General features: G+C 56.3%; 1 protein-coding gene across 4 annotated transcripts in view; it reads left to right on the top strand.

Annotated features, from left to right (window-relative positions):
• The window catches only part of AGRN (agrin), a 127,162-nt gene that overhangs the window by 62,594 nt on the left and 40,990 nt on the right, over positions 1 to 23,578 (top strand). For all 4 annotated transcript variants that reach the window (XM_052792629.1, XM_052792633.1, XM_052792631.1 and 1 more), the window contains 4 exons: positions 18,075 to 18,290; positions 19,443 to 19,667; positions 21,789 to 22,013; positions 22,162 to 22,368. In XM_052792629.1, coding sequence (XP_052648589.1) covers positions 18,075 to 18,290; positions 19,443 to 19,667; positions 21,789 to 22,013; positions 22,162 to 22,368 — 873 coding nt within the window. The remainder of the gene's footprint in view (positions 1 to 18,074; positions 18,291 to 19,442; positions 19,668 to 21,788; positions 22,014 to 22,161; positions 22,369 to 23,578) is intronic.

Below are 23,578 nucleotides of genomic sequence, written 5' to 3'. Positions count from 1 at the left end.
TTGTCACCTTGCCAGTCATCAGGCAGTATGGTGTTTTCCTCGTCCTCTTCCAGAGTTATTGGTCCTTCCCTGGCAGACCGGGTGGGCCAGCACCTGGGTTTCCTGTGGACTTGCCTTTTCCCTGGAGCTGTGGTACTCACCTATGGGTTGCCACTCACCTATGGATTCCCTGGTGTCTGATGAGCAGTATATTCACCAGGACCTCACACCTTTTCTCTGGGCTTACTAAAGCCTTCTGGTTTCACAGACCTGTAGGAACTTTGGCTTTTGAGGCCGTGCTGTTATCAGTCAATGGCTTTAAAAGCTGTTGGACGCAGGCAGGCGAGCACACGCTCAGATAGTGTCATCACAGGAGCTTTGTTTTCTCTGAAAATCAGGCTTAAAATGCCCTGCTTTCTGCTGGCAGGCTGTTCAGTCACCTTCCCCAGCCTCCCTAGTTTCACGTGCGCAGATAAGAACCCAGCAGAAAACAGCAGCCAATTAATAACACGTTTGTTTCTTTCTTTCTTTCCTTCTCTGATGGGGGTGGGGAAGGAGGCGGGGGAGAAACGGATGCTAGATAAAATGTGATTAATCTATAATTGGACCAGAGAAGACATCTAAAGCAAAAATAAAAACGAACGTAGGTGTAACTCCTAGCTTAGGGCTCCAAAATATTAGCAGCCCAACCCATCCAGATGACATACTCCAAAAGATCTCTGGTCCCCACAGGAGATGGAAAACTACCACCCTTGGTGGGTTGCCAAACGAAGCGCGCGTCCTTTTGCAAGTCTAATACGGTGCAAATGCCTCGCGTCGTCCTCGGGAAGCATTTCTGGGCAGAGGGGAGCAGGGGGACGTGGGGAAGAGGTCCCCCCTGGGGTGAAGGGACTGGTCCCTGCTGCTTCTGCTGTGCTGGAGGGACTGGCAGCGTTCATTGCCTGGGCTGGTTTGGAGACGTGGCTCTGGTCCTGCGTCTAGCCCACCGACTTCGATGGGGCTATGCTTGTACTTGTAAAGTGCTGGGCTTTGGCTGAGGTTTGCCGAGCGAGGGCCATGGCTCTCCCGTCCTAGGCTTGCTCTCAAGGTGACTTTGGTGGAACAAGGTGTTGTGCTAGTGAGAAGTGTGCCCGGCTGTCCGACCGACAGGTCTGTTTTGGGATGGCTGGTTGGGAAGCCGCCGAACCCTTCTCCCTTTCCCCTAACCAAGCGCATCTGAGAGGGACAGGCAGGGGAGGGTCTCTGCCTCGCCGCACCGTGTTCCTTTCCCCAGGTGATGCCTGGTGGCATGTCAAAAGCGGCGGGCGAGGATTCGGTGGGTCTCTGCAGGTGGTGGGGGCTGTGTCCCAGCACAGGGGGACAGTGCTAGCGTCGAGCACGGCACGGCCCCTCGATTGCTTCATCTCCAGCTGGGCTCCTTGAGGGTTGTCACCTCTTTATCTTCTGGGCCAGACCCTCATCTTCTACAAGTCTGCACAGCTCTGTGGTGAGCGGTGGGATGCCACCAGCTGGCAGCCTGTACCGTGAGCCAACAGATCTCTGCCCACCGGTACCAGCTGAGGATCTGCAGCTTGGTATTTCTATCTGGAAACCCTGCTATTGGAAGTTTTGCTGTGGCCCTTTCCCCTTCCAAACGGTGGTGCAAAGCCAGACAGAAATCATCATCTGCCCTGGCAATGTCAGACCTCAGTTTTCATGGGAACAAGTGGCTTTCCGCACCTCGGGCATCTCTTCTGCAAAGACCCTGTCCTGCATACACAAAAGGTGCTGCAGCCACGACTGCTCCCCCGGTGCTCCGGTGATGCTGGAGGTGAAAGACTTTGCCAGCCAGCAGGGAGGTGTCTCTAATTAGCACTCATGTGCTATTTATCTCTTCCTTTTCTTCCAATAACAATTTCTACCCTAGTAAACTCTTCAGCCACACATTGATTTATAGAGTGGTCTCTGCTTCATTTTGAAACAAGGCCATTAATGCTGTTAACTCACTGCTTTCTCCCAAATCTCCCACACCGCTGGCATTCCCGCAGCTGGGCAGGGGATTGTTAAGCTCTATAGGGTCTTAAGGCCTGGCTGACTTAAACGCAGTGCTCCGTGAAGGCTGTTGCCTTTTCCCCAGCTGAGGGACTGGCCGGTGGCATCCAAGGCGGCTCATTCTTCTCCTTTCTCATCAGTGGGAGGCAGGAGCTGGGGAGTGTCTGGGCAGGGAGCTGGAGAGGGGGTGGTTGTTGGCTCAGCTGTGGCCCCCCCCAGGGCAGGAGTGCTCTGGAGGGGGGGTTGGCAGGTGCGGTACGGGGGGCAGGCAGGGTGGGCTGCGTCTTCCCGCATCCCCTGGGGTGAAAAAAAACGGTGGGGGAGGATTTGGAGGGCACCTCCTCCCCTCTCCTTGTTCTTGCAGCGTCTGTGATGAGAGGTTTGATTTCTGTTTGTTTGCAGCATCCCTTGGTGGAGTTGTGTGCGGGAGGCAAGATTGCTTTTGTTGTTTGCTCTGCGGAGGGCAGGGAGAACAATAAGCCCTCTCGGAGCCGTGAAGCCAGGCTGGCAAGAGCTGGGCTGGCTGCTCGGGTGGCTCAATAGGATGAGGCACCGGGCTCTGGGGGTCAGCTCCCCAATATCCCTCTCTTCCTGCTATCCCTCCTCCCCTGGGTGCCCCGCAGGGATGCGGAAAGCCCTCCCGGCTGGGGAACTCGTTAGCGAGGTCTGCGTGGAGCGTGACGGTGCAGAGCCAAGAGCGGCGAGCGGGACACGAAGCTGCCCTGCTCATGTGGGAGCTGGCGGAGGAGAGCAGGGCTCTGCCTTGCCGGTGGCAGTTTTGGCTCTGACCGTGCCTTCGCACACTCTCTACTCCTGTCCCTGGTGCAGGCAAGCCTCCCCCCGGCGTTCCCTGGTGCGAGCAGAGGCGAGGGGCTGAGAGCAGAGCAATGCGGGGTAAGCTGCAGCTGGGGTCTCCCCGGCAGGGTCTGGTGTGGCCCCTTTTGCTCTTTGGTCTGGCAAGTTTGGGTTTCTTGCCGGCCCCAGCAGCTTTCTGGATCAAGCGCAGGAGTGCGTCCTTATCTCAGAGCTACACCTTGCTTCAGCCTCTCTCCAGCAAGCATCCCTCACGGACAGGGAGAGTCACGATAGGTCGCCAGGGTGGTGGGAACCGGCCCTGTTGCTGGCATTTGTGTACCTTTGTAGATGTGTTAATGGCACCAAGCAGCTGTGGGGCCTGTCTCTGCTGGGTTTGGAGACATCCGAGAAGGCTGAGAGGGCTGGACAGCCGTTTCCTTTTGGCGAGTGTGGACAGAGTGATGCCAGCCCAACCCGTTGCACCAGGCCGAGGGAGCAGTGCTAAGCACTTATTTACGGATGCATGAAAGCAGCAGTGATGCATGAGATGAGGACATCTGAGAAATTAAGTATTGGAAAAATGCTTTCTTGTGCCCGGTACCCCCATAAATACAGGGTTTGCAGAACTGGTCCAGGCATGGGGTTAGGCAGAGAAAATGCTGGTGCAGGTGGCTTTTCAAGTCTGCATAGGAAATCGGTTAGCGGATTAATCCTACAATACTCTGAGTCCTGGGCGTTGTTTTTCACCTGGCTGCTGGCTGCCCTCTCTTCAGCACCACGTTCTGGCTTTGCCTCGTCAGGTGAAGAGAGAGACAGCCACCTGCAGCGTTGCGAGGACTGGTTCCCCACGTCTCCGCTGGTGGCCGTCTCTGCCTTCGTGGGGTGTGAACGGTGCCGTGCGTTACGGAGCATCTGATCTGTGCCAGGAGGGTGTTAGGAAATACTCCCCAACTGTTGGTGATGAGTTTGGGCAGACTGAGCGGTACCTTGGCTGTGCTCAGGCAGCGAGAGAGCCTGGAGGGTGTGCGTGCCTTGCCTCCCTGCAAAGGGGACCATTCTGCTAGGGACAGCCAAGTGGTGTTGGGAAGTGGTGTTTCACGACCTCTCTGCTGTCTTCCAGCCCTGTGCCTGCGTGTGTTCGCAGCCGAGGAGGTGGATGCCCTCCAGATGAGGAGGAGGCGTGGGGAGAGCTTTTACCTGGCTGTGCAGGGCTGTGGTGCTCTTCAGCACAGAGCGCTGACTGTGCCTGAGCACCAGCCACGTATCGGAGGTCCTGGTCTTGCTCCTCCTGTTTGATACTTCATCGGGAAAAGACGCTCCTTCCTTTTATTTGATTGGTTTTAATTAACATCCCGTAATTCTGATGAACAGCTTCCTCTGGCCAGTAACCTATTGGCATGGATGTAATGAGGGGAAAAGAATTGCCTTGGGCTTAGAAGTCACCTAAGGTGCTTAACCTCCCCTTGCCTGCTCCGCCTAGTTATGCGTGCTGCCCACAGCCTACCTGCAGCCCTAAAGATCAACCTTGCAGTGTGTTGATGACAAGAAGGCTGGGGCTGGCCCGCACCTTGGGAGACGTGTGTGCTGTTCGTAACCTCCTCCCGCTGCCAAATTCACACTGAGCCCTTCCTTCTCCAGTCTCTGTCGGAGAGAATACCGGGAGGCGGCCTTGAGCTTTTAGTTTCTCAAAGGAGCCAGGTGGGTCTCTGGGCAGCTCTGTGCCTTCTCAGGGGGACAGTGGAGGGGACACTTGGCTGCCCTGGGAAGAGAGCCATGAAAATATAACTTAAAATAAAACACAAGCTCTTCAATTTTGTTCCTTTTGTGCGTGGCAGTACTGGGAACACCCTGCTGGCTTTGGCTGCTAATCCCAGCCTATTTCTCTTTTGACACAAGCCAATATAAGACTTGGATGCCGCAAAATGAATTAACAGTGCAGCCTTTGTGGCAGGGCTGATCTCAGTTAGTAGAACGGGAAGGTGCTGCAGACTCATCTTTTTTTGTGTGCCTACAGATGCATTTTAGTCTTTTCTGACCACCCCACACTCTCTACCCTTCGCACTCGTGCCTTTCCTGGCCCCAGCCCTCTCCCACATGTGTGGTTTGAAACGTCAGGAGCTGACTTGCAGCGGCAGGAGCGGGCAAAACGATCTGCTCCAGCAGTAATCCATCTCGCTACGGCCTTGGGCCATGGCGTCCACCCGTGTCCGCTCCCTACCTGACAAACGCTGTTGGACAGCAGGGCTGACGTTAAGCCTCGCCGGTGCTCCTCGCGGGCCCGCAGTGCCTGCTGGGCTGCTGTGACCTCTCCTTTCTGTGTTGAGAAGTGGAACAGGAGAGTGTGGGGAAGGGGTGCTCCGTGGAGGCACGCGTGTTTGGGGCACAAGCTGCCCCAGGGCCACGGCGGCTCAGTGGAGATGCTCTCCTGCTTGATTGTGCTCTCCCTATTCCCCTCACAAGCCCAGTTATGCCGAGGAACGATTCCTTTGCCGAGGCCACGCGGGGGGAAGCATGGTGGGGAGCAGGGAGAGGTTTGCACCCCCTGCCTGAGCTGCATGGCACTGGAGTAGCCTGTCCTGAGGCAGACGGGCTGCCCGGCCGCTGGCTCCAGCGGCATGAGCAGTGGCAATGTTTCTGCACCTCTGGCCGTGTCAGCCGGTGGGCGGCTGGGCTGAGGCTGGTGTTGCTGAGCGAGGAGGGACTCGGAGCATCGGAGCATGGCGGGAAGCCTTGTCACACATCACGGAATAGAAAAAAAAAAAAAATCACTCTCTCTGCGCAAGGTGAATTTTTTGTACCAGGCTTCTCAGCAGCTGCTCACTTTTAATTACGTAGTGCCTACTCCTTCTCTAAGACTTTGCTGCAGCACCGACTGAAACACTGATCTCCTGCACTGCCAGTATGGTGCTTGCACACACCACCTTGGGTGGAGGGGGGGTGACCCGGGGTGCTTTTTTGTTTGCCCCAGGATCCCGGGCAATTCATGCTGCCAGGGTGAAGCCATCTGTCCCTAGCTGGCCCAGGGGGTCCTGCAGTGAAGTCACCATGGTTACATCTTTGGCTTCCCCTTCCTTTTTTCTTGCTCATATTCGCACCCTACGGCAGTGAGGCAACAGCTTGGGGAGCCGGGACCGGGGTCTGCTTGTGGAGCTTCAGCCCCATGCGCTCGCCCCATGCCCCAGCCTGGCTTTCTTGCCTGCTGCCGCAGTGGGAGCGACCGTTTCCCTGCCTGGGTTTTGCACCCTGAGCACCACAGCAAAGTGTGCTTCAGCCAAAGCAGCTCACACTGCTTCAGGGTTGCTCTGGAGAGAGGAGAGATGCTAAACATAGCTCTTCAAAAGCTGAGCGGTAGATAAGGTAGCAGCAGTTATTAGACACCACTTTTGATCTCTTGAGAGTATTTTCTTCTCCATTTACAGTGAGGTTTGAGCTTCTCTTGGGGATCAATTTATGCACTTTCATGTTACGTGGCTTAAGTGTTAGAAGAGGAGTAGATGGGAGAACTGCTAAGGTGTTCCTGTTTTTCCCTGTATCAGGTCCTTGCTAAGGTTGCAGATCCCCGAGCTTGCCTCGCTCTCCCCACACCTCTGCCTCACGTCTCCCAGGACTATCCTTCTGGCATTTGGTTTCGGAGCATTGTGACAAAGAAACAGCATTTGTCTTGCTTTGTCTTCTCTTCCCCTTGGCTGTGTCATGCTGAAGTCAGTGCATGATACCTTTCAGAGAGAGCTAGTGCATCGCTACCAGTTCCCGAGTTAGCCCGCTGCAAACGCTACCCGGCGCTGTGCTGTAGCAGAGGATTTCTTGCCAAGCGAACTTTGTTTTTGTAGGGACGTGCCCTGAGGTCACAGCGACGCAAAGAAACTTGCCGTTTCGGCAGCAGGCAAGTGTTTGCTGACAACAGGAGCGGCCGTAGTTGTGCGGCCCCGTGCGCTCCAGGTGTGCCAGGCGATGCTCGGCCAAGGCAGGCGTCCCAAGCGCCTTCCGCCAGAAGCAGGGATCCAGGTCCTCCGCGGGCAGGTTGCGGGGCACCACGGGAGTCTGTCTGTCCTGCGTAGATGGGTGCTCTGCCTGCTGGGGTCACCAAGGCTGAATACCTCTTCTTCTGGACGAGGTACTTGGTGCGGAGCTGCTGCCAAAGCCGGCGGGGCGGGCAGCCCCGCAGCTAAGGGACAGCCCAGGGTGGGCTCCTGCGCGGTGGGAGACAGTGCAGCCGAGGGGAGGCCAGGCCTAGCGCAGACCCTGTGGCTTTGGGATGGAGTCGCTACGTTTAATACTTCATATGAAGTGCAGAGGGAGAGCAAAGGAGAACGGGAGGCGTGAAGGGTATGAGCGAGCTCCTTGCGAACGGCGTAAGTAGACCTTGCAGAGCGCCTGGCAGCTTGGGGCCTGGGAAAAGTTGGCAAAGGGCGATGCGCTGGCTTTGCCGACCGATGCGCTGGCTTTGCCGACCGTGCAGCTGAGTGCTGGCTTTGGACGTGTTGCGGCTGGGGAGGAGCCATCTTTCCCTCCCGGCGTCCAGAGGCTGCTGCAGCCCTTCTTCCCTGCTGAGCTCTCTAATCTCCCCGATTCGTAAACACTCTGTTTTGCAGAGCGTGGCCTCTGCAGGCAGGTGGGAGCAGGTTAAAACAATCCAAGTAGGTTTTTTTTTTCTTGCCCTTGCCTCCCTCCCTTGCGTGGGCTACGTACAGGCTGCCATCCCATCTGAGCGTGCCCTTTGTGCGCGCTGAGCTTTGGGGGTTTTGCGGCGACGTGGCTGCTCGGGGCAGATTCCTGCTCTTGGCCGCTTGCTCTGTGGCGAGGCTCGGGGGATCTGTGCCCGCCGGGGCGTGCAGGCCGGGCAGCGGGAGCCTGCTGCTGAGGCTGGCTTCTCGCTCGCATCCCTTGTGGAGCGCGTTTCCAAACTGCTCCCCTCTCTGATGGAGGCTGATGAATTCTTCCAGTGATTAGGAGCTGTGACAGTCTGCTCAGAGCTGCTCTCGCAGGGGGCTCATGACAGATTAATGAGAGAGTCTTTTAAGATGATGTTTGATTTGCAAGAGTGACTTGGATGTTTTAGACCCAAGAACATGATGCTTTCAACTCCTCCCTGCTCCACCCTGCCCTGCCCGCCCCCGGCACTGCCTTCGCCTTGCTCGCTACCATCTCCCTGCCTCCAGCACACGATTTTGCTTTTAGATCTTCCAACTGATCAACATTTTCCCTTGCTGCCCACCCCTCCTGACCCCCAATTATAGACCGTGTAGTCAGCTCTCCTCCTTTGTCTGCCTTGGCCCGTGCTGCCCGCGTCGCAGGTGTCAGCCCTGCGAGGTGCCGGGCTGCCCTTTCCCGGGCGATGACAGGCTGCAGTGCTGACTGCTCCGCTGCTGCTGCTGGCAGGTTAGATTTCAGTCGTAGTGGCTTTTAGAAGCGAAGAGGTTTTTTTCAGGCAGCTGGGCTGGAAAAGGTTGTGGCTGGCGACGACCACCTTTCCGGGCTTCCCCTCGCTGCCTCCCCGTGTGACGCAGGCGCGCAGAGTGTGTTTGGGGCTGCTGAACTGCCACGCTGTGGTCTCAGGAGGAGATACCTGATTTCTCAGAGACCTCTGTCGTATGTAGAGCTGTGCAAGCAAGATCCTTGGAGAGCTGAGAGCATCACAGAGGCTCCCAAACTGGATGGTGGATGCCTACCATTCTCCCAGCTTCTTAAGGACCTTCCATCCTTAGAACGTGTCCACTTGAAAACTTTTAAGTGGCTTGGGGACTTGTTCTGGAGAGGTTCTTGTGGCCTTGGGAGCCACGGATTTGCAGCTGCGGCGTAGCTCGGCTCCGTGGCTAAGCTGTGGGAATAAAGATGTGTGCGATCCCGCTGGGCGAGAGGAGGGGTGCTGCCGTCCCCATCCCCTTTGGTACCTGCGGGGCTGTATGCCGGGGTGCCGGCAGCGCCTTTAGCCAGCATTTGCCCCTGGCCCGCTGCTGCTCGGTGAGGCTAACTGCAGCTTTCCAGCTCCACGTCAGCGGCATCGCACGAAGTCACCGACCGTGTCGTAGGCAGGGACAAAGTGGGTGAAGATGGGGCAAAACCGGGGCTCGAGGACTTGGGGCTAGCGTGTCCCTAACGCTGCCCTGGCTGTGCCAGGGGTAGGGCCTCTGAGCCAAAGTGCCCGGTTAAGCAGCGTGGCGTTAACGACACACGATCTGACGGCTCTGCCTTTCTTTCCCGGGAGAGCCGGTGCCGATCTCGGCACGGCCCGGCCAGGGCTGTGGGGTGGACACCGCGGTTCTGCTGCCGGTGCCTGCGCGTGGCTCTCCCAGCCCCACGGCGAAGGCCTTTGAGCAGGGCAGGCGGCTCCTTCTCCCTCACCGAGCAAGCCCTGGCTGATGCAATTAATATTGATGGCAGCGAGGGTGGGCCCCGGGAAGAGAAGTAAATGTGCACAGGCGAGAGCCTGGGCTGGAGCGCCAGCCTCACCGATCTCCATGGCGACGGGCGCCTCGCGCTCATGCAGAATTAATGCCGGCCTTCGCCGTCCTGACACGCGCGCACGGCTCTGTCCCCCGGGGCCTCGCGTTTCCCCTCTGCCCCTTCGGCACAAGGAAGCCCCCAAAAGCAGCTCTGCCCTCCTCTTTGCTGGCTTCCCCTTGCCTTTTGCACCAGCGAAGGGCAAAATGGCCTCACGTATCGGGTGGCGGCAGGGCAGGCTCGCTTGGGCTGTCGTGGAGGGGCCTTGTCCCTTCTCCAGAAGGAAAGCTCAACCTCGGCCCCCGGGGTGGGTTTATTGTGCACAGGCCCCCGTCCTTTTGCTTTTACGCGTGCTCGCTTGCTGCTTCTTGTGCTTCTTGTCCTCTGGCTGAGGAACTGTCCGCGGCGGGCTCCTCAACAGGCCCGCAGCTCTGTCCAGCCATTTCAGTGGCTTCTTGTCTGCTCCGCGGTGGCGGCTTCTCCTCTCTAACATGGGTTTTTAACAGTGGTTGCTCTCAGGCAGGATTTGGGACGGGACTGGTGTGGCCCACTAGTGACGTCCCCGTCCTTGGGGACCGAGTGGGGAACGGTGGGACGCAGAGGTGCATGTCGGCTCACTGTCCGTCAGCGTAGATCAGGGATTGAAAAGATATATTTGAGCATCACGGCTTTTTCCCTCTGCTGCCCAGCCTAGCCAGTTGCTCGCCACTTTGTATTCCCCAGTCCAGCCTGCTTTAAGCGGCTCTAGCAGGAGAGCACCCACCGCTTTCCAGAGAGGGAGAGTTTTTAATCCAATAGCATTAGATTAAAAGGCAGGCACCTTGGCACAGACGTCGTCATTCTTCGATTTCAGGCTCTCCCTATGAACAAGAATACCCAGTGCCAGCGGTTCAGCTACCAGCGGGTCCCCGGAGGTGCAGGCTGCCCTAACCTTCCCGGGTGTGCTGCGGGGAAGCGTCTTTCTCTCTCCTGCCCGCGGCCCTTGCTGCAGGGATTTGTGGCTGTCCGAAGGGCGGCAGCGTGGCCGTCGCGCGTTGTTAGTCTTTCTTCTCTCCTACCCCTTCCCTGTCACTGGAGACGCTTTAAGCCATGAAAGCGGGTACATCCCACCCTCCCATCGCCCACCCGTGAGCTGTAATGAAGGTTCTGGCTGTGCTTTTCCGATTGTTTTTCTCGGCCCGTTCAGAGAAGGGATGGACTCCCCTGGGATCTGGAGCGGGTCCAGGCTGGCAAACACGCGTTCTGCCTTCAGCAGGCAGGGCTGGTCGGGGAGAGGGGAGCTGCCTGCGCGTTTTCCCCGCGTCTCCCTCCTCTGTGGGTGTTCAGGACCCTCCTCCTCCTCCTCCTTTGGCAAGATTCCTGCCAAGGAGAAGGTTTCGGTCTTGGCGGGGAGGAACCGTGTGCCCGCCGGAGCCCCTCTCAGGTGTTCCTCTCGGTGGCTCGGCTGCATGGCCGGGTCCTGCCGTGGAACGTGGGGTGGGCAGGCAGGCACGTGCTGTAGAGGGCCTGGCAGGGTGCAGTAAGCAATCAGCAAGCTGCTCCAGTAGCGTTTTTTTCTTTCCTATACAGTGGAAAAGAGCAATTTTGACTTTACATTTATGATTATTGTTATTAAGTTGGAGAAACATTTTAATGTGAATGCTTGGGGCTTATTAGGTAGAGCTCTTCACCTCAAGATCTCAAAGCACTTGACGAAGCCAGCCTGTTATTAATCCCTACTACTTATATTGAGCTACTTACCTACTGACATTGGGGGTTTGGTTATTATTATTATCTGCGTTTTTTGTAAATGGGAGAGCCAACGCGCAGATCTGGATGGTGAGTTGAAGCTGAAAGCTCTGAAGCTGAAGGCAGAAGCTACTCTCCACCCTCCCTGCCTGCAGCCAGCTGCTGTCTCCCTGCTGCTTGTCCTCACTGCTCTGATCCAGGAGGCTCGGAAGAAATGAGGGATGGACTCAGAAGCTGGCCCAAGAGCTCTACCTGGAGCACTTGGTACCAATGGTGGCGTGGCCAGAGCTGGCAGCTGAGAGAGAAGTGGAGGGTGCTGGCTCCGGGCTGGGGAGGGCAGCGTGCAACTTGAAGCCTTGGCTGCTGCGGTTTTTAGGATGCAGGAGACTGAAGGAGGGCACAGTGCAAACCTCTGTGGGTGGTGGGGAGAAGAGGGGGTTGCTGAGGCGCAGAGTGAGCCCTTTGCATACGTGTATTGTCACGGGCTCTCGCTTGGAAGAATAGTTTTGCCAGCTCTGGCCTGGGAGTGCTCCAGGAGGGGCCAGTATACGTCTGTGTGCTGTACAGCATCTTCGTTTTGCCCGGTCTCTTGGGCCCAGCTCAAGCAGAGCCTTTACTTCAACGTCAGCCTTCTCCCGAGCTGCCTGCAGCCTCACACCAACTCCTGCGTCTCTCTGCAGAGCAGAGACGTGCGCAGCTCGTAGCCGTTCTCGTGGTGGCTCTGGCCCTCCCTGTTGGCCACAGTGGAGCCATCCTATGCTCAGCTGTCCTTCCAGCCGTTTTGGGCATCTGCAAGCACTGTTGGATGCGAGGAGGTGGAGCTGGTGCCATCTGCCCTGGCAGCTACTCGTGGAGTACCAGCCACCTGTGCCCGCACAGCCTGCTTGGGGAAATGCTGAGCTGAACCTTGGCAGGGGCTTTCCTGGTAATGAAGCATCCCGCTCCCTCCCTGGTGCTAATTAGGGGCTGCCTGAGGAAGTGTCACGGATGGGGTGGGAGGCTTGGATCTGAACCGGTGCCGTTACACCTGGTGCAATGGGTAGTCGTTCCTTCTGCAGGAGCGGCTTGGTTCTGACGAATGCCAGCAGCTCTGGGCCCAGACTGAAGTAACCAGCGCTCTGCAACCCTGACTCTCGCTCTTCCCACCCCAGTTTCAGCTGCCAGCGTAGATGGGCTCCCAGAGGCTCCTCTCAGCTTGTCGTCTCTCTCCTTTCCCCTTTTCTTTGCTCGTGGTTTGTTGATGCGGGCATCCCACCCTGGCTTTCCGTACGTCGGTCCGGAGAAGCACTGGCAGGCTGGGGAAGGCGTTTCCATAGGCGGTTTCTGTCGCTTGGCTGCTGTGGCTGGCTGGTGCCCCTGCCCTGCTGCCTTTTGGGAGGAGCCATCCCTTCTTTCCCCAGCATCTTCTGTGACCACTCCATGCTGCAAGCCCCCCGGGCCAGGCAAGGTCTGCCCTTCAGGTGGCTGTGCGGTAAAGGGACACCATAGTGGCACCTAAGTTCACTGCGTGGCTTGTTCTCCAGGCTGCGGCAATGCCCTGGCCTTCCTCTGCTCTGGGCTGTTCGGAGGAGAGACCAGAGCGCTTCGGTGTGCGCCTCACCTTCCCCAATTAGCCAGAGGACAGGAAACCCTCGTTAGCATCCCTTTGTGCTCTTTACCCTAAACCAGGTGGTCACCGCAGGATGCAAGGTAGAGCCTCAGAGCATAGCATATCTGAGCCGGAGCCGAGGCTCTGAACCCAGTCAGGTCTTCCCCTAGCCTTGATCTCTTCTAAAAGCCTTTCTTGCTTTTGCAGGCTCAGCCTGGAGCTGTTGAGGGAGAGAAGGCTGCTCTGTCTGCCCATGGAGTCATGCTGACTCAGTTGTGGCAGGAAGCACAGTACCATGAATTATTTGTAGTAACACCTTTTGCTTTTCCCCTCCTCTCCAGGAGGTGCGCTTTTTTTATTATTGTTGTTGTTGTTATTTATTATTCTCTTTCTGCTCCAGTGCTGCTAAGAGACATGGAGAGGCTTGGCTGGTATTCAGCGTGGTTACAATAAGCCCAAGCCCTCCCTTTTGTTCTGTACGGCTTGCTCAAGTGTTGTATAGATACCTCGCTTTAGCTGTTTCTCTCCCTCATCTTCAGCGGCTCAGGAGGTTTGGGAAAGGTCAGCTCCTAGCTGTAGCTTTTTTCTGCTCCAGACAAGTGCTGCTCTCATTGTTTGCCAAATGCCTTGCTGCGCCTCATCTCTGCAGCACTAGAATGATTTAACCAGAGCTGTGCTTAGTTTTAGATCCAGTCTGCTCTCTGACCTTGCTGCACAGCCTCGCCGTGTGCTTTGTAGGCACTTTTGAAGCACAGTCTTGAACAAGCGCTGAGAGATCCCACCTCCCCTCTGTGACCGGGGAACGGGCAGAACAGGCTGCAACTTCCAACATCCCGAGCAGGGGCTCCATCTTTTGCAAGCTCACGGCGGCTCTGGTTCGCCACTGCCTTCCAGTGTCCGCCCTGCAGAGGCATCCATCAGAGCTGGCTCCAAAGCCTCCAGTTGCAGCGTTGCTGTGGACCAGGCAGGCTTCAGGCTTGGTCTCAACCAAGCCCTGCCCCGGCATGTCTCTTGGGTGATGTAGAAGGCACGCTGGTAGGAAAATGTACGGTCGCAAGCCTGGTGATGTTGTCCAGCTATCGCTAGAGGGGCAGCAGGCAGGCAGAACCCTGGTCCCGCTGCGTGCCCCTGGTCTCTGGTGCTTGTTCCAGTCGGGTGGGCAGGTAGATGATTTCCTTGCCATGCTGGCGAGCACCATCTCTGCGCTCCTGTCTGCCCCGACTCGTCTCAAGCTCGGGAGCGTGAAGGCAAGGCTGGTCCCTTTGCTGTATCGTGGCCCAGCCCCTGGGCACCTGAAATAGCAGCGGCACTGGGAACGGAGAGCGGTCTGCAGCCCCTCGCTTGTGGGGTGGTTTGGATAGCATGGTCTTCACCAGCGCTGTCGGGAATCAAATTTAAGAGGTCCTTGCACTTCTGTATGCTTTATCTGCTGCCTGGAGTTTATTCGGGCTGTCACATACAAGTGTTAGGACAAGAGCACTTTGTGCCTCACTTATTGCCGCCTTCTGCCTACACCCAGCAAAGCGCTTCTGTCCGTAGTGGCTCTGCACGGGGAATGGGATGTGAAGGCTTGGTCAGTGCTGAGTACCCTGGAATTGAGCTGATAGCCTCTTCTTTTTGCTTCTCATTTCCCAACTTTTATTCCTTCCGCATCAGTGATGGTTACACTTCTTGAGTCCTCCCAGGTAAAATGAGAGAGAGAGAGAGAGAGAGGTTGGGGAAGAACAAGCTCCCTTTGAATTTCATCTTTTACAGAGCTTGTTGGGTTGAATCATCTTAGCAGGCATAATAAACCTGTTTCATGTCTTGAGTCTGGCAGGGGAATTAAGGCATTTTGTTTTATTCTTGTTGGTGTTCTGAGCTTGCATCATCCAACTGCATCCCAGCATTGGATGGGTGAGTTTTCGAAATAATCTGCTGTGAACAAATAGGCTTCTTCACCAGTAACACCAGCGATGATTAGAAGTGAAAAAAACCTTAAACAACCAATTTGCTTGTCACAATTTGTTTCTGGTTTGAAGCGTTTTTCTTTCCGGCTTTGCCTGCTTCTCGGCCTGATCACTGAAACTCAAAGAAGCTGGGTCCTCGTCTTCAGGAAGGACTGAATCACGGTGTTTGGGGGTCGCACCCTACCATACCCCCACTCTCCATCCTGCCTGGGCATCCGCAGGGCAGCCGGGCCATCCCCTTGAGATGGGATGCGCTCCAATGCACCGCAGTGTTCAAGCTTCTCTCCCGGGGACCGAGCTTGTTGGCAGGGAGTAGGAAGGTGTCTGTCAAACGCCGGTGCTGTAAAAGCTCACTTTTACAACATTTGGTTGATGCGGAACAGGAGGTAAATAAATACCCTTCACGTCATCTCTTTTGCTCACATATGGGCCTATTATGTCCCTAATGTGTTTATGAAATACAATTCTGGGGGCAAGGATAGACTGAAACTTCAATTCTGGTAAAATATCAGTTTTCTTTATGTGGCTTGACCCCATTAACTTTGTAATACTTTGTGACCTTTTTGTCATTTACCATTGCTTTTATCGCTTCAAATTAAGAGATTCTTAAATATATGTGGGCAAAACAGTTACAGGGAGGATCACTTAAAAGGTGCCAAGACCCAGTTTTGCTCCAAATCTCAGTGAACGATTCAAAAAGTTTCTTGGAAGAAGAGTCAAAACCATGAGCAATGTTTTAATTTCTTCAGAAGTCCTGTCCAGTGCTGAAAAGCTTTTTCCGGCCACGTTCACAGGCTGGCTGCTGCGGAGCGCTGCGGGGTCTGGGAAGAGAAACGGACGGCAGGGGACCAAAGGCAAAAGAACTGTTGGTGCTTGAGCTGGGTGGGAAGGAAATACACCCGAAAATAGCAACAACTCTCTTAGGACAGGGTTTTTGAAGTGCTTGGTGGTGCCCTGAATTGGGTCCCACTGAAAACTTCCTCAGTTTGGGTGGGACCGGACCCGGGCTGGCCGTTCGCTTCGGAAGCCCTCGCCTCGGATGTGTGAGGCTCCATTCCCATACTCTGATGCAAAAGACAAGAACAGAAAGGAGAGAGCTGTCACCTACTTTGAAATCTAGGACACGCTTCCCACCTTGGTTTCCCTATTTGCAAGCATGCTGCTGAACCTGGGCTGGCGTGTCCTGAAGGCAAGTGCCTTCAGACAGGCACCTCTCTCCCCCTTGCCTTCAAGCAGGCACCTGATTAAACTCCGCTCCAAGCTGGCTCTGCATCCCACATCTGCTGCACGTACCAGCTCCCTTCCTTTCCCTTCCTTTCCCTTCCTTTCCCTTCCTTTCCCTTCCTTTCCCTTCCTTTCCCTTCCTTTCCCTTCCTTTCCCTTCCTTTCCCTTCCTTTCCCTTCCGTAGGTCTGATCTCAAAGACAGCTCCATCTGCCTCCCCTGCGACTGGCGGCTGATTATGCACTACACAGTTACACTTCTGTTCCACAGACCTGCGCCTCAGGGCGGGGGGACGGGATGAATCCCCGCTTGTCCTGCATTTTACATTCCTCACTTGCACACCTCCCCTGCACCCTCTAATCTCCGAGCTCAACAGGCTCATCTGCATTTAAAAAAAGAAGAGAGAGAGAAAGAGCAGCGATGGAAGGAGCAGGAGAGACTATCCAGAGCGCTTCATAAAAATGATGAATTGCTTTTAGATATTGGGCAGGAGAGAGACTTCTTTTTTATTTGATGATATTAGTCTCTTAGTGGTGCATTGTTGCTGTGCATATGAGCTTAAAATCTCAAGGCAGTCAAAGGCAAACACCCGGGAATTGAAGTGTAAATGAGCCACTGCCAAGCATTTTATTTTGCCTTTTATGATTTCTCTTCCTCTCATTATGTAGGTCAGTCTCCATTTCTAACGTATGCTGGGTGCGTAGGAGAGCGCGGGGCGGTCAGGTGTGCCGGGGGGTGGCAGGAGGTGCCTGCTGCGCGTGGGTGCAGCAGCGGTGCGGCGGGCGCCGGTGCAGGGACTGCGCTTGGCGCAGCAGCTGCGCGTGCAGGGTGGTGCGGCAGGTGTGCATATACGTGCGCGCCCGGTGGTGCATGTTGTGAGCGGAGGGCTGCGCCCGTGGCGGTAACCGCTGGGCGAAAAGCTCTGGCGTCTCTTGCTCTCGCCGTCTCACCTGCGGACCACCGAGTCTGGAGACTCCTGTCCTCTCCCTCCGACCGAAGAATTACATTTCCTACCACATTAGCAATTCAGATGCTGAACTGGTCTGTGCTGGCTGCTCTGATTAGTGGATGTGATAAAGAGATTCGTGCATCTCCTTTAGAAAGACACCAGCCACGTGATTCGGCTGCTTTGCATAAACGGCAATGAATAAAACAGCGTGTGCGTGCGGGACAATCTGTCCCGCACTGGGACAGGTGAGGATGTTTTCTCCATTCCTTGACTTTCCTTTCTCTTGCTGGTTAGCAGAAAACACCTTGTGTTCTGGAGGACTCACAAAGGCTTGACCAGAGGGGCCCTGGGCAGAGCAAGAGCTTTCTGGAGCCCTGGGGATGCTCCTCCGTGTCTGTACTGGGGTTGGAGGCACCTCCCTGCTCATGAGCTGGGCCCTGACCTCCCTGCTGTGGTGCAGAGCTGGTGACAGACCCCTCTTTCTTCAGTTCTTCAATAAGCAGAATGGGCAGCCTGGAGTGAGAAGGGGCACGGAGGAGGCAAGAGGGCTGACCGTGGGTTTGTTAGCTCCTTTTGGACCGCGCTGTACCCCAGCCTCTTCCCTCCCTGTCCTTGCGTGGGATGAAGGTGCCTAGCACATATCCTGCCTTACCCGGCCGCTCTCAAAGGGCAGCTGGGCTCAGTCACTCACGAGAGACTGCGGTAGAGCCAACGTGGACCGTAGCGCGGTGCCTGAGGGCAAAGGGGATGCTGCCTTCAGGACATCCTCCCTTCAGAGGAAGCTTTCTCTGGCTCACAGGCTTTATCGACCCCGCTGTCGGTGCTGCCCTTCCCCGCGGCCTCTGTGCTGTCTGCTCCGCACAGCACCGGCGCGATGGAGCGGGCGCTGAGGTTACCTGTGCCTTTGCTTAATGCCCGGGCACCGAGCGCAGCAGCAGCCCTGACCTCGCAACCTCACACCGTTCCCTGGCTGCGCTGGGCAGACCCTTCTTCTCAGGTGCTTGGCTTTGGGGTGGGTGGCTCTGGCAAGGTTGGCTTGGCCCCCGTACACCTCAAATGCACCCGAGGCGTCCCTGGAGAAGGATCCGACTTCACCGCCTGGTTCCTGGCAGGCAGCGAGAGGTGGCACGCTGAGACGATGACATCCTCGCCCTGAGCCAGGAAAGGGCTTTGCGGTACCTAGAGCATCCACCTCTTGCTGGCACTGCCCTTCCAGCCCTGGTCCCCCGGAGGGCTGCAGCCCCTCTTTGAGCCTGGATGGTGTGGGCAGCTCTGCTAGGGGAGAGAAGGGAGGCACGGGTGGGTGCCTGGACCCGGGCACCGGTCTGCATCCCTCCCGTTCGCAGAGGAGCAGCCGCGGCTCACCAGTCTCTCCGTGTCTGTGCCCGCAGCGTGTCGAGGGATGCTGTGCGGGTTCGGGGCGGTGTGCGAGAGGAGCTCCACCGACCCCTCTCAGGCTTCCTGCGTCTGCAAGAAGACAGCTTGCCCTGTCGTGGTGGCTCCTGTCTGCGGCTCTGATTATTCCACCTACAGCAACGAGTGTGAGCTGGAGAAGGCCCAGTGCAACCAACAGAGGCGGATCAAAGTGATCAGCAAGGGACCGTGTGGTGAGTGCAAGGGCAGGCTCCCCTGCTTTCAGGAGGCGACCGTGTGAGGCCAGGGAGACTCGTCCCGAGCTCGTGTCATCACTGCGGTGCTGGTGACGTCCTGGGAGATGGGGACAGGTCTGATGGGAGGGGACAGTGAGAGAATCACGAGCTCTGCCTTCGTGATCAGCAGAGTTTAACAAGCAGGCAAACCGATGGCCAAGGCCGTTCAAGAGGTGCGTGGCAGCGCAGTGGAGAACAGCCCTCTGCCTCGGGCAGCTCTGCCTGATGCACCACACTGCTTCCCCAGGGTGGATCGCATCTGCCACAGCTAGAAGTTGGAGTTGGAGGGACCAGGCATACGCACAGGCTGGTTGGGCTGATGAAAGCCCTTCCCCAGCCTGGCATTCACCAGCTGTGAGCAAGGAGCTGTGTAAATGAGACCCCAGTCTCCTCATCTCAGAGTAAATTAACTTGACCTTTCTCTCACGCGGCGCTCTGGCTTGCGATAGATCTGCACCCAGCACTCCTGCTGGGGCTCTTGTCAGAGGGGAGAGAGCGCCAAGTGATTTATTAAAATAATAATCATAAAAAGGTGACAAATAAAGGAAAAAAAAGGCCAAAAAAGCTGGCAAATAAATTTTGGCCCTTCCCTGCCAGTGAGGAAATTGCTCCTTGAGCTCTTCCTCTAATTACGGTTTGCAGGAGGTGCCTTAAGGACCCTTGTTTTGCTCTTTTGCTGAAGCAAGAGGCTCTCGGAGAGCATGTGCAGGGAAGGGAGCTTGCAGCAGTGAGGCTGAGAGGGTTAGAAAGGAGGGGCTCTGCCTGAAGTGCCAGGTGGGGAGCGAGCTCCCTTCCTCACGTACCGTGGGTTTGGAGCTGATCCTACAGCCCCACGATCCTGCCTGCCTCCACGGACATCGGGATCGATGAGCTCGCTGCTCAGGACCAGGTACGTAGCACCGGCTCCGGCATCCACCGAAGCCGATGGAAGGACATTTCATTGCCGTCGTGTACGTTTCTGGGCGCTTGGAGGGACTGGGGCTGTCTAGGTAGATATCGTGATGCGTCGGGCTTATTTGTCCCGCGAGAGAAGCAAGCGGGAGAGGGTGGCACGGGAGCACGGACCGCTGCGCTCACGCCTGTGCCGTGCCCCCCTCCTCTTTCCCGCAGGCTCCAAGGACCCCTGTGCAGAGGTGACCTGCAGCTTTGGCAGCACGTGTGTCCGCTCCACTGACGGCCAGTCGGCCAAGTGCGTCTGCCCGTCGTCCTGCAGCGGCGTGCCTGAGAGCGCGGTGTGCGGCAGCGACGGCAAAGACTACCGCAGCGAGTGCGACCTCAACAAGCACGCCTGCGACAAGCAGGAGAACGTTTTCAAGAAGTTCGATGGCGCCTGTGGTGAGTCCCCTGCTTCCCCCCCCACCTCGTGGGTATTGCTTTAAAAAACATTTCCCCCTGCGTCAGGAGTATCGAGGGCAGACCGGCGGGAAGTGGCAAGGGTTGGGGAGAAAAACTTGCCCACACACCTGCTGTCATCAGCTCAAAAATACGGGCTGGGCAGAAAAAGGTCAGTCTGTGGGTGACGGCTTCTGAAACTCAGAACAAGCCAGCGCTTTCCCCCGCAGCATTTGGCTGTGGGTGTTTCTGCTCGGGACCCACTGACCTAGAGAGCAGTTGCAACATCTGTGCCACCTCCTTTCCCTCCTGCTGTTTCCCCTGGCTGGAGTCCTCCGGCTGCTGCTTTTGGCAAGAAGCCTGCTGCTAGCCGGCATCCCAGGGCTCGCGGGCAGGCAGTTCCCTCTAATTAAAGGAGCCCGACAGGCACGGATCCCAGAGCGCAAACACAGTCCTGCCACTCCAAGGATGGCTTCCTCTTTGGCTCATGGTGGCTGTGGATACTGGTAATTAAAAGCAACTGTATTCATTAGGAAAACCATGAGATCAGCCAGGGCACGTGCCAGACCAGTGTTTGTCCCCGGGGGAAGGAGCGTGGGAGTGTGTTTGGGCAGGCTGCAAAACTGGAAGAGCTTTAATTGCGCTCTCACTGCTCAGTCTCAAGTAGGACAAGATGGGTGCAAGTGGGAGGCGTGAAAGAGGTGATGTTACGCTGGGTGCTGCAGGTTTCTACAGCAGAGAGTAGGCTTTGAGCCTCACTGCTCCTTTGAGGTTCTCCTGATTTTAGTTGGGCGTCAGCAGAAACTCAGGCAGTCTGGATTGAGCAGCCAGGCTATAGAACCTGAAAATGAAGTATTTGGACGCTATTGGGTGTGCTGTAAGGCATGAGGATGTACCGCAAGGTAGCGGAGAGAGTGCGGATGAGCAGTGCGGGCAGAGAACATCTCAAATATCTTCATCATGCAGTCCCTGAGATACGTCTGTGCGCCTGCATCATCCCCAACGCCTCTGATGCGGTCCCCATCTCAACTGTACCGCATCCCTCCCCCGCTACAGCAGCCTTATTTTCCCACAGCTCCTTGAGTCCACACAAGATGTTCTTGTGATTTTGTTGGGGTTTGTAGAAGCCTCCAAGGAGGTAACACGTCCCTGGCTGTCTGCTGGTGTGACTGCAGGGCAGCGGTGAGCACGGGCAGCTCTTGCCGAAGGGGCAATGGGAGATGGATTGGGTAGGTCCTGTGGGAGCTCCTTCGTCTGCTTCGTTTCCATGATTACTGCATGTGTGAAAATGGATAAAGCAAAAGACTTCAGCTGTGACCCTGTCCTAGGCCAGCCTTCTCCTTGCCTGCTTGCGAGAGGCTGGGGAGACGGGGTACTGTATTGTTTCCTCCTCTTGTCAGCCTGGGACTGTGGTCAATGTAGGGATTTCAGACTAGTAGGATTAAAGGGTGGAAACATTTGATGGTGTTTCTGCAATTGCAGACAGTGAATCAGCACTCTGCAGGTACCGTGCTTGGCAAGGAAGAGGAAAACCCAGGGCTAGAGTAGGGATTAGCGAGCAGTCGGCACCTGTTTTGCCCATGTCTTTGGTATGCTAATGTGAGCTCAGCTCATCAGAGGGTGATCCGGATAAGCCTAGATTAGAGCAGTGGGGCAAGGCAGCATGTGGCCCTGACTGCCTTCAGGGCTCTTCCAGCACTTTGGGAAGACAGGGAGCATAGAGAGGGAGGGTGGGAGGAGTGGGATGGGAGTATCGAGCATCTTGCAATGCCCAGCGAATGCCCCTTGGAGGTTCGCCTGGGTCAGGGGAGAGAGCCCTGTCCCCTAGACAAAGGGAAGTGAAGGCAGCTCAGGATGGGAAAAAAGGCAGAGCTCATCCCATCCAGCGGTCACTTTGGAAAGGGCACGCATCCTCCGTGTGCAGCTCAGTAAAAAATGAGTCCTTACGTGTGCAGAGCCCTACAGATGTCCAGTCCTGAAGGAAGAGATGAGCACACGCTGAGTGCCACTGGGGAAGGTACGGAGGGTCTTGGGGCCAGCCGGCGCGGAGGAGGGCAGGCCAAGAAGCAGCTCTCTGGGCAGGGCTTGAGTGTGCCTAACGATCTGCTCTGGCTCTGTGCGCAGACCCTTGTAAAGGCGTCCTCAATGACATGAACCGTGTTTGCCGGGTGAACCCCCGCACCCGAAGGGCGGACCTGCTCTCCCGCCCCGAGAACTGTCCCCCGAAGAAGGAGCTTGTGTGCGGTGACGACGGGGTGACTTATGACAACGAGTGCGTGATGGGGCGCTCGGGGGCCATCCGGGGACTGGAGATCCAGAAGGTGCGTTCAGGGCAGTGCCAGCATCAGGGTAAGTAGCTCTTTGCTTCCCGGGGAACAGGAGCGTTCAGGCTCCTGACCTTCCCCGCTGCTCCGTGCCGTGCTCTCGGCAAGGAGAGCGTACCCCCTTCCCCTGTCCCCACGGTGGGCGCGAGCGGTGCTATCCTCTCTCCTCCCAGACAAATGCAAGGATGAGTGCAAGTTCAACGCTGTGTGCCTGAACCGCCGTGGCACCGCTCGCTGCTCCTGTGACCGCATCACCTGCGATGGTGCCTACCGGCCCGTCTGTGCCCGGGACAGCCGGACCTACAGCAACGACTGCGAGCGCCAGAAGGCCGAGTGCCATCAGAAGGCTGCCATCCCAGTAAAGCACAGTGGACCCTGTGGTAAGCACTGGTGCCACCGGGCTGGTCGCCCGCAGGAACGCTGGTACCCCCACACCTCTCACTTCCCAGCCCCAGCAGCCACTTTAAGCCCAGCCTGCGTCAGTCCCTTCCGTGCAGGCAACGGTGCTCGCATTGATGCTGGAAAGCTGCAGGTAAGTTGTGAGTGGGTGCCCACCATCTGAGCAAGCCACAGGCTCTCTTCAGTCTTGCGACCGACAAGCCCTGAATATCCGTTCCTCCCTGTTCTTTTTCCTTCCAGCAGTCCTCATGTGTGTGTTACGTGTGTGCGCATGTGTTCCTCCTTGGTCTTGTCTCTGTCTGATGTGCTCAGTAACACAGGGAAGAATCATTTCTGTTTAAACGGTACCGAAGTGTCTGTGATGTCCAGCTGGTTTCTCTCATTCACCGCTACGGCCAAGCGCACATTCGCCGCCACTCAGTTCCCGTGCAGCCCACGCCATTCATTTCTCCTCCCAGGGTAGTGCCAGTCCCTAAGCTCCTTCCATGCTTCCCCCTCCATGCCTGCCTGCTTCTCTCAGCTCCAGGTACTCTCCGTAAGGAACTCTTCCCAGCGTGCCCGCTCTGTGGAGGTCCCGCCGTGTCTTTGTCTCGTCTCTGGGAGAAGCTTTTGACCTTTCCAGTGGACGCTTTTTCAGGCGTATGTGATAGGATGGGGCTTCGGGTCCCTAGGATGTTGGGAACACCCAATTTTAAAATTATTGCACAGAAAATGAAGGAGGTTGAACACGGTCACTGGATTGATTTGTATGAGTTGGAAGGACTGTTCATTTCAGCTCAAATTGGTTTTTACTAGATCTAGAACTGTGTCCTATTATTTTAAGTGGATGTTTTGTAAGGTATCAGCTGTATCAAACCTTCTGAAGTACTTGGAAATTAGGCCCCATGTTGTGGATCTGTTTTGTTGGCTTTGTGCTCCTGCAGTAGGTTTTTAATGCTGCCAGGCCCAGCTGCTTGAAAACTGTTTGTCAGGCTCCCAAAATCACACTCAATATAATCACAACTGTTATTTTTAATCGTCCATTTCACTGCGTTTCTGGTGGTTGAATGATGAGGAGTCGGTTCCCCAAGTTCTCCCTACAGGGAGGGCAACAGAAGCACCTTTCAGTCCTCTTGTCTCCCCGGGCCACGAGGGAGCGGGTGCTGGATGGCAACCAGAAACCTCGCCAGGAAGCCGTGCACGCCGGCAAGT

The sequence above is a fragment of the Harpia harpyja genome, chromosome 7 (assembly GCF_026419915.1).
Source record: "Harpia harpyja isolate bHarHar1 chromosome 7, bHarHar1 primary haplotype, whole genome shotgun sequence".
Lineage (NCBI taxonomy): Eukaryota > Metazoa > Chordata > Aves > Accipitriformes > Accipitridae > Harpia > Harpia harpyja.
Note: the sequence above shows the minus strand (reverse complement) of the source record. Positions and strands in the feature narration are given on the sequence as shown.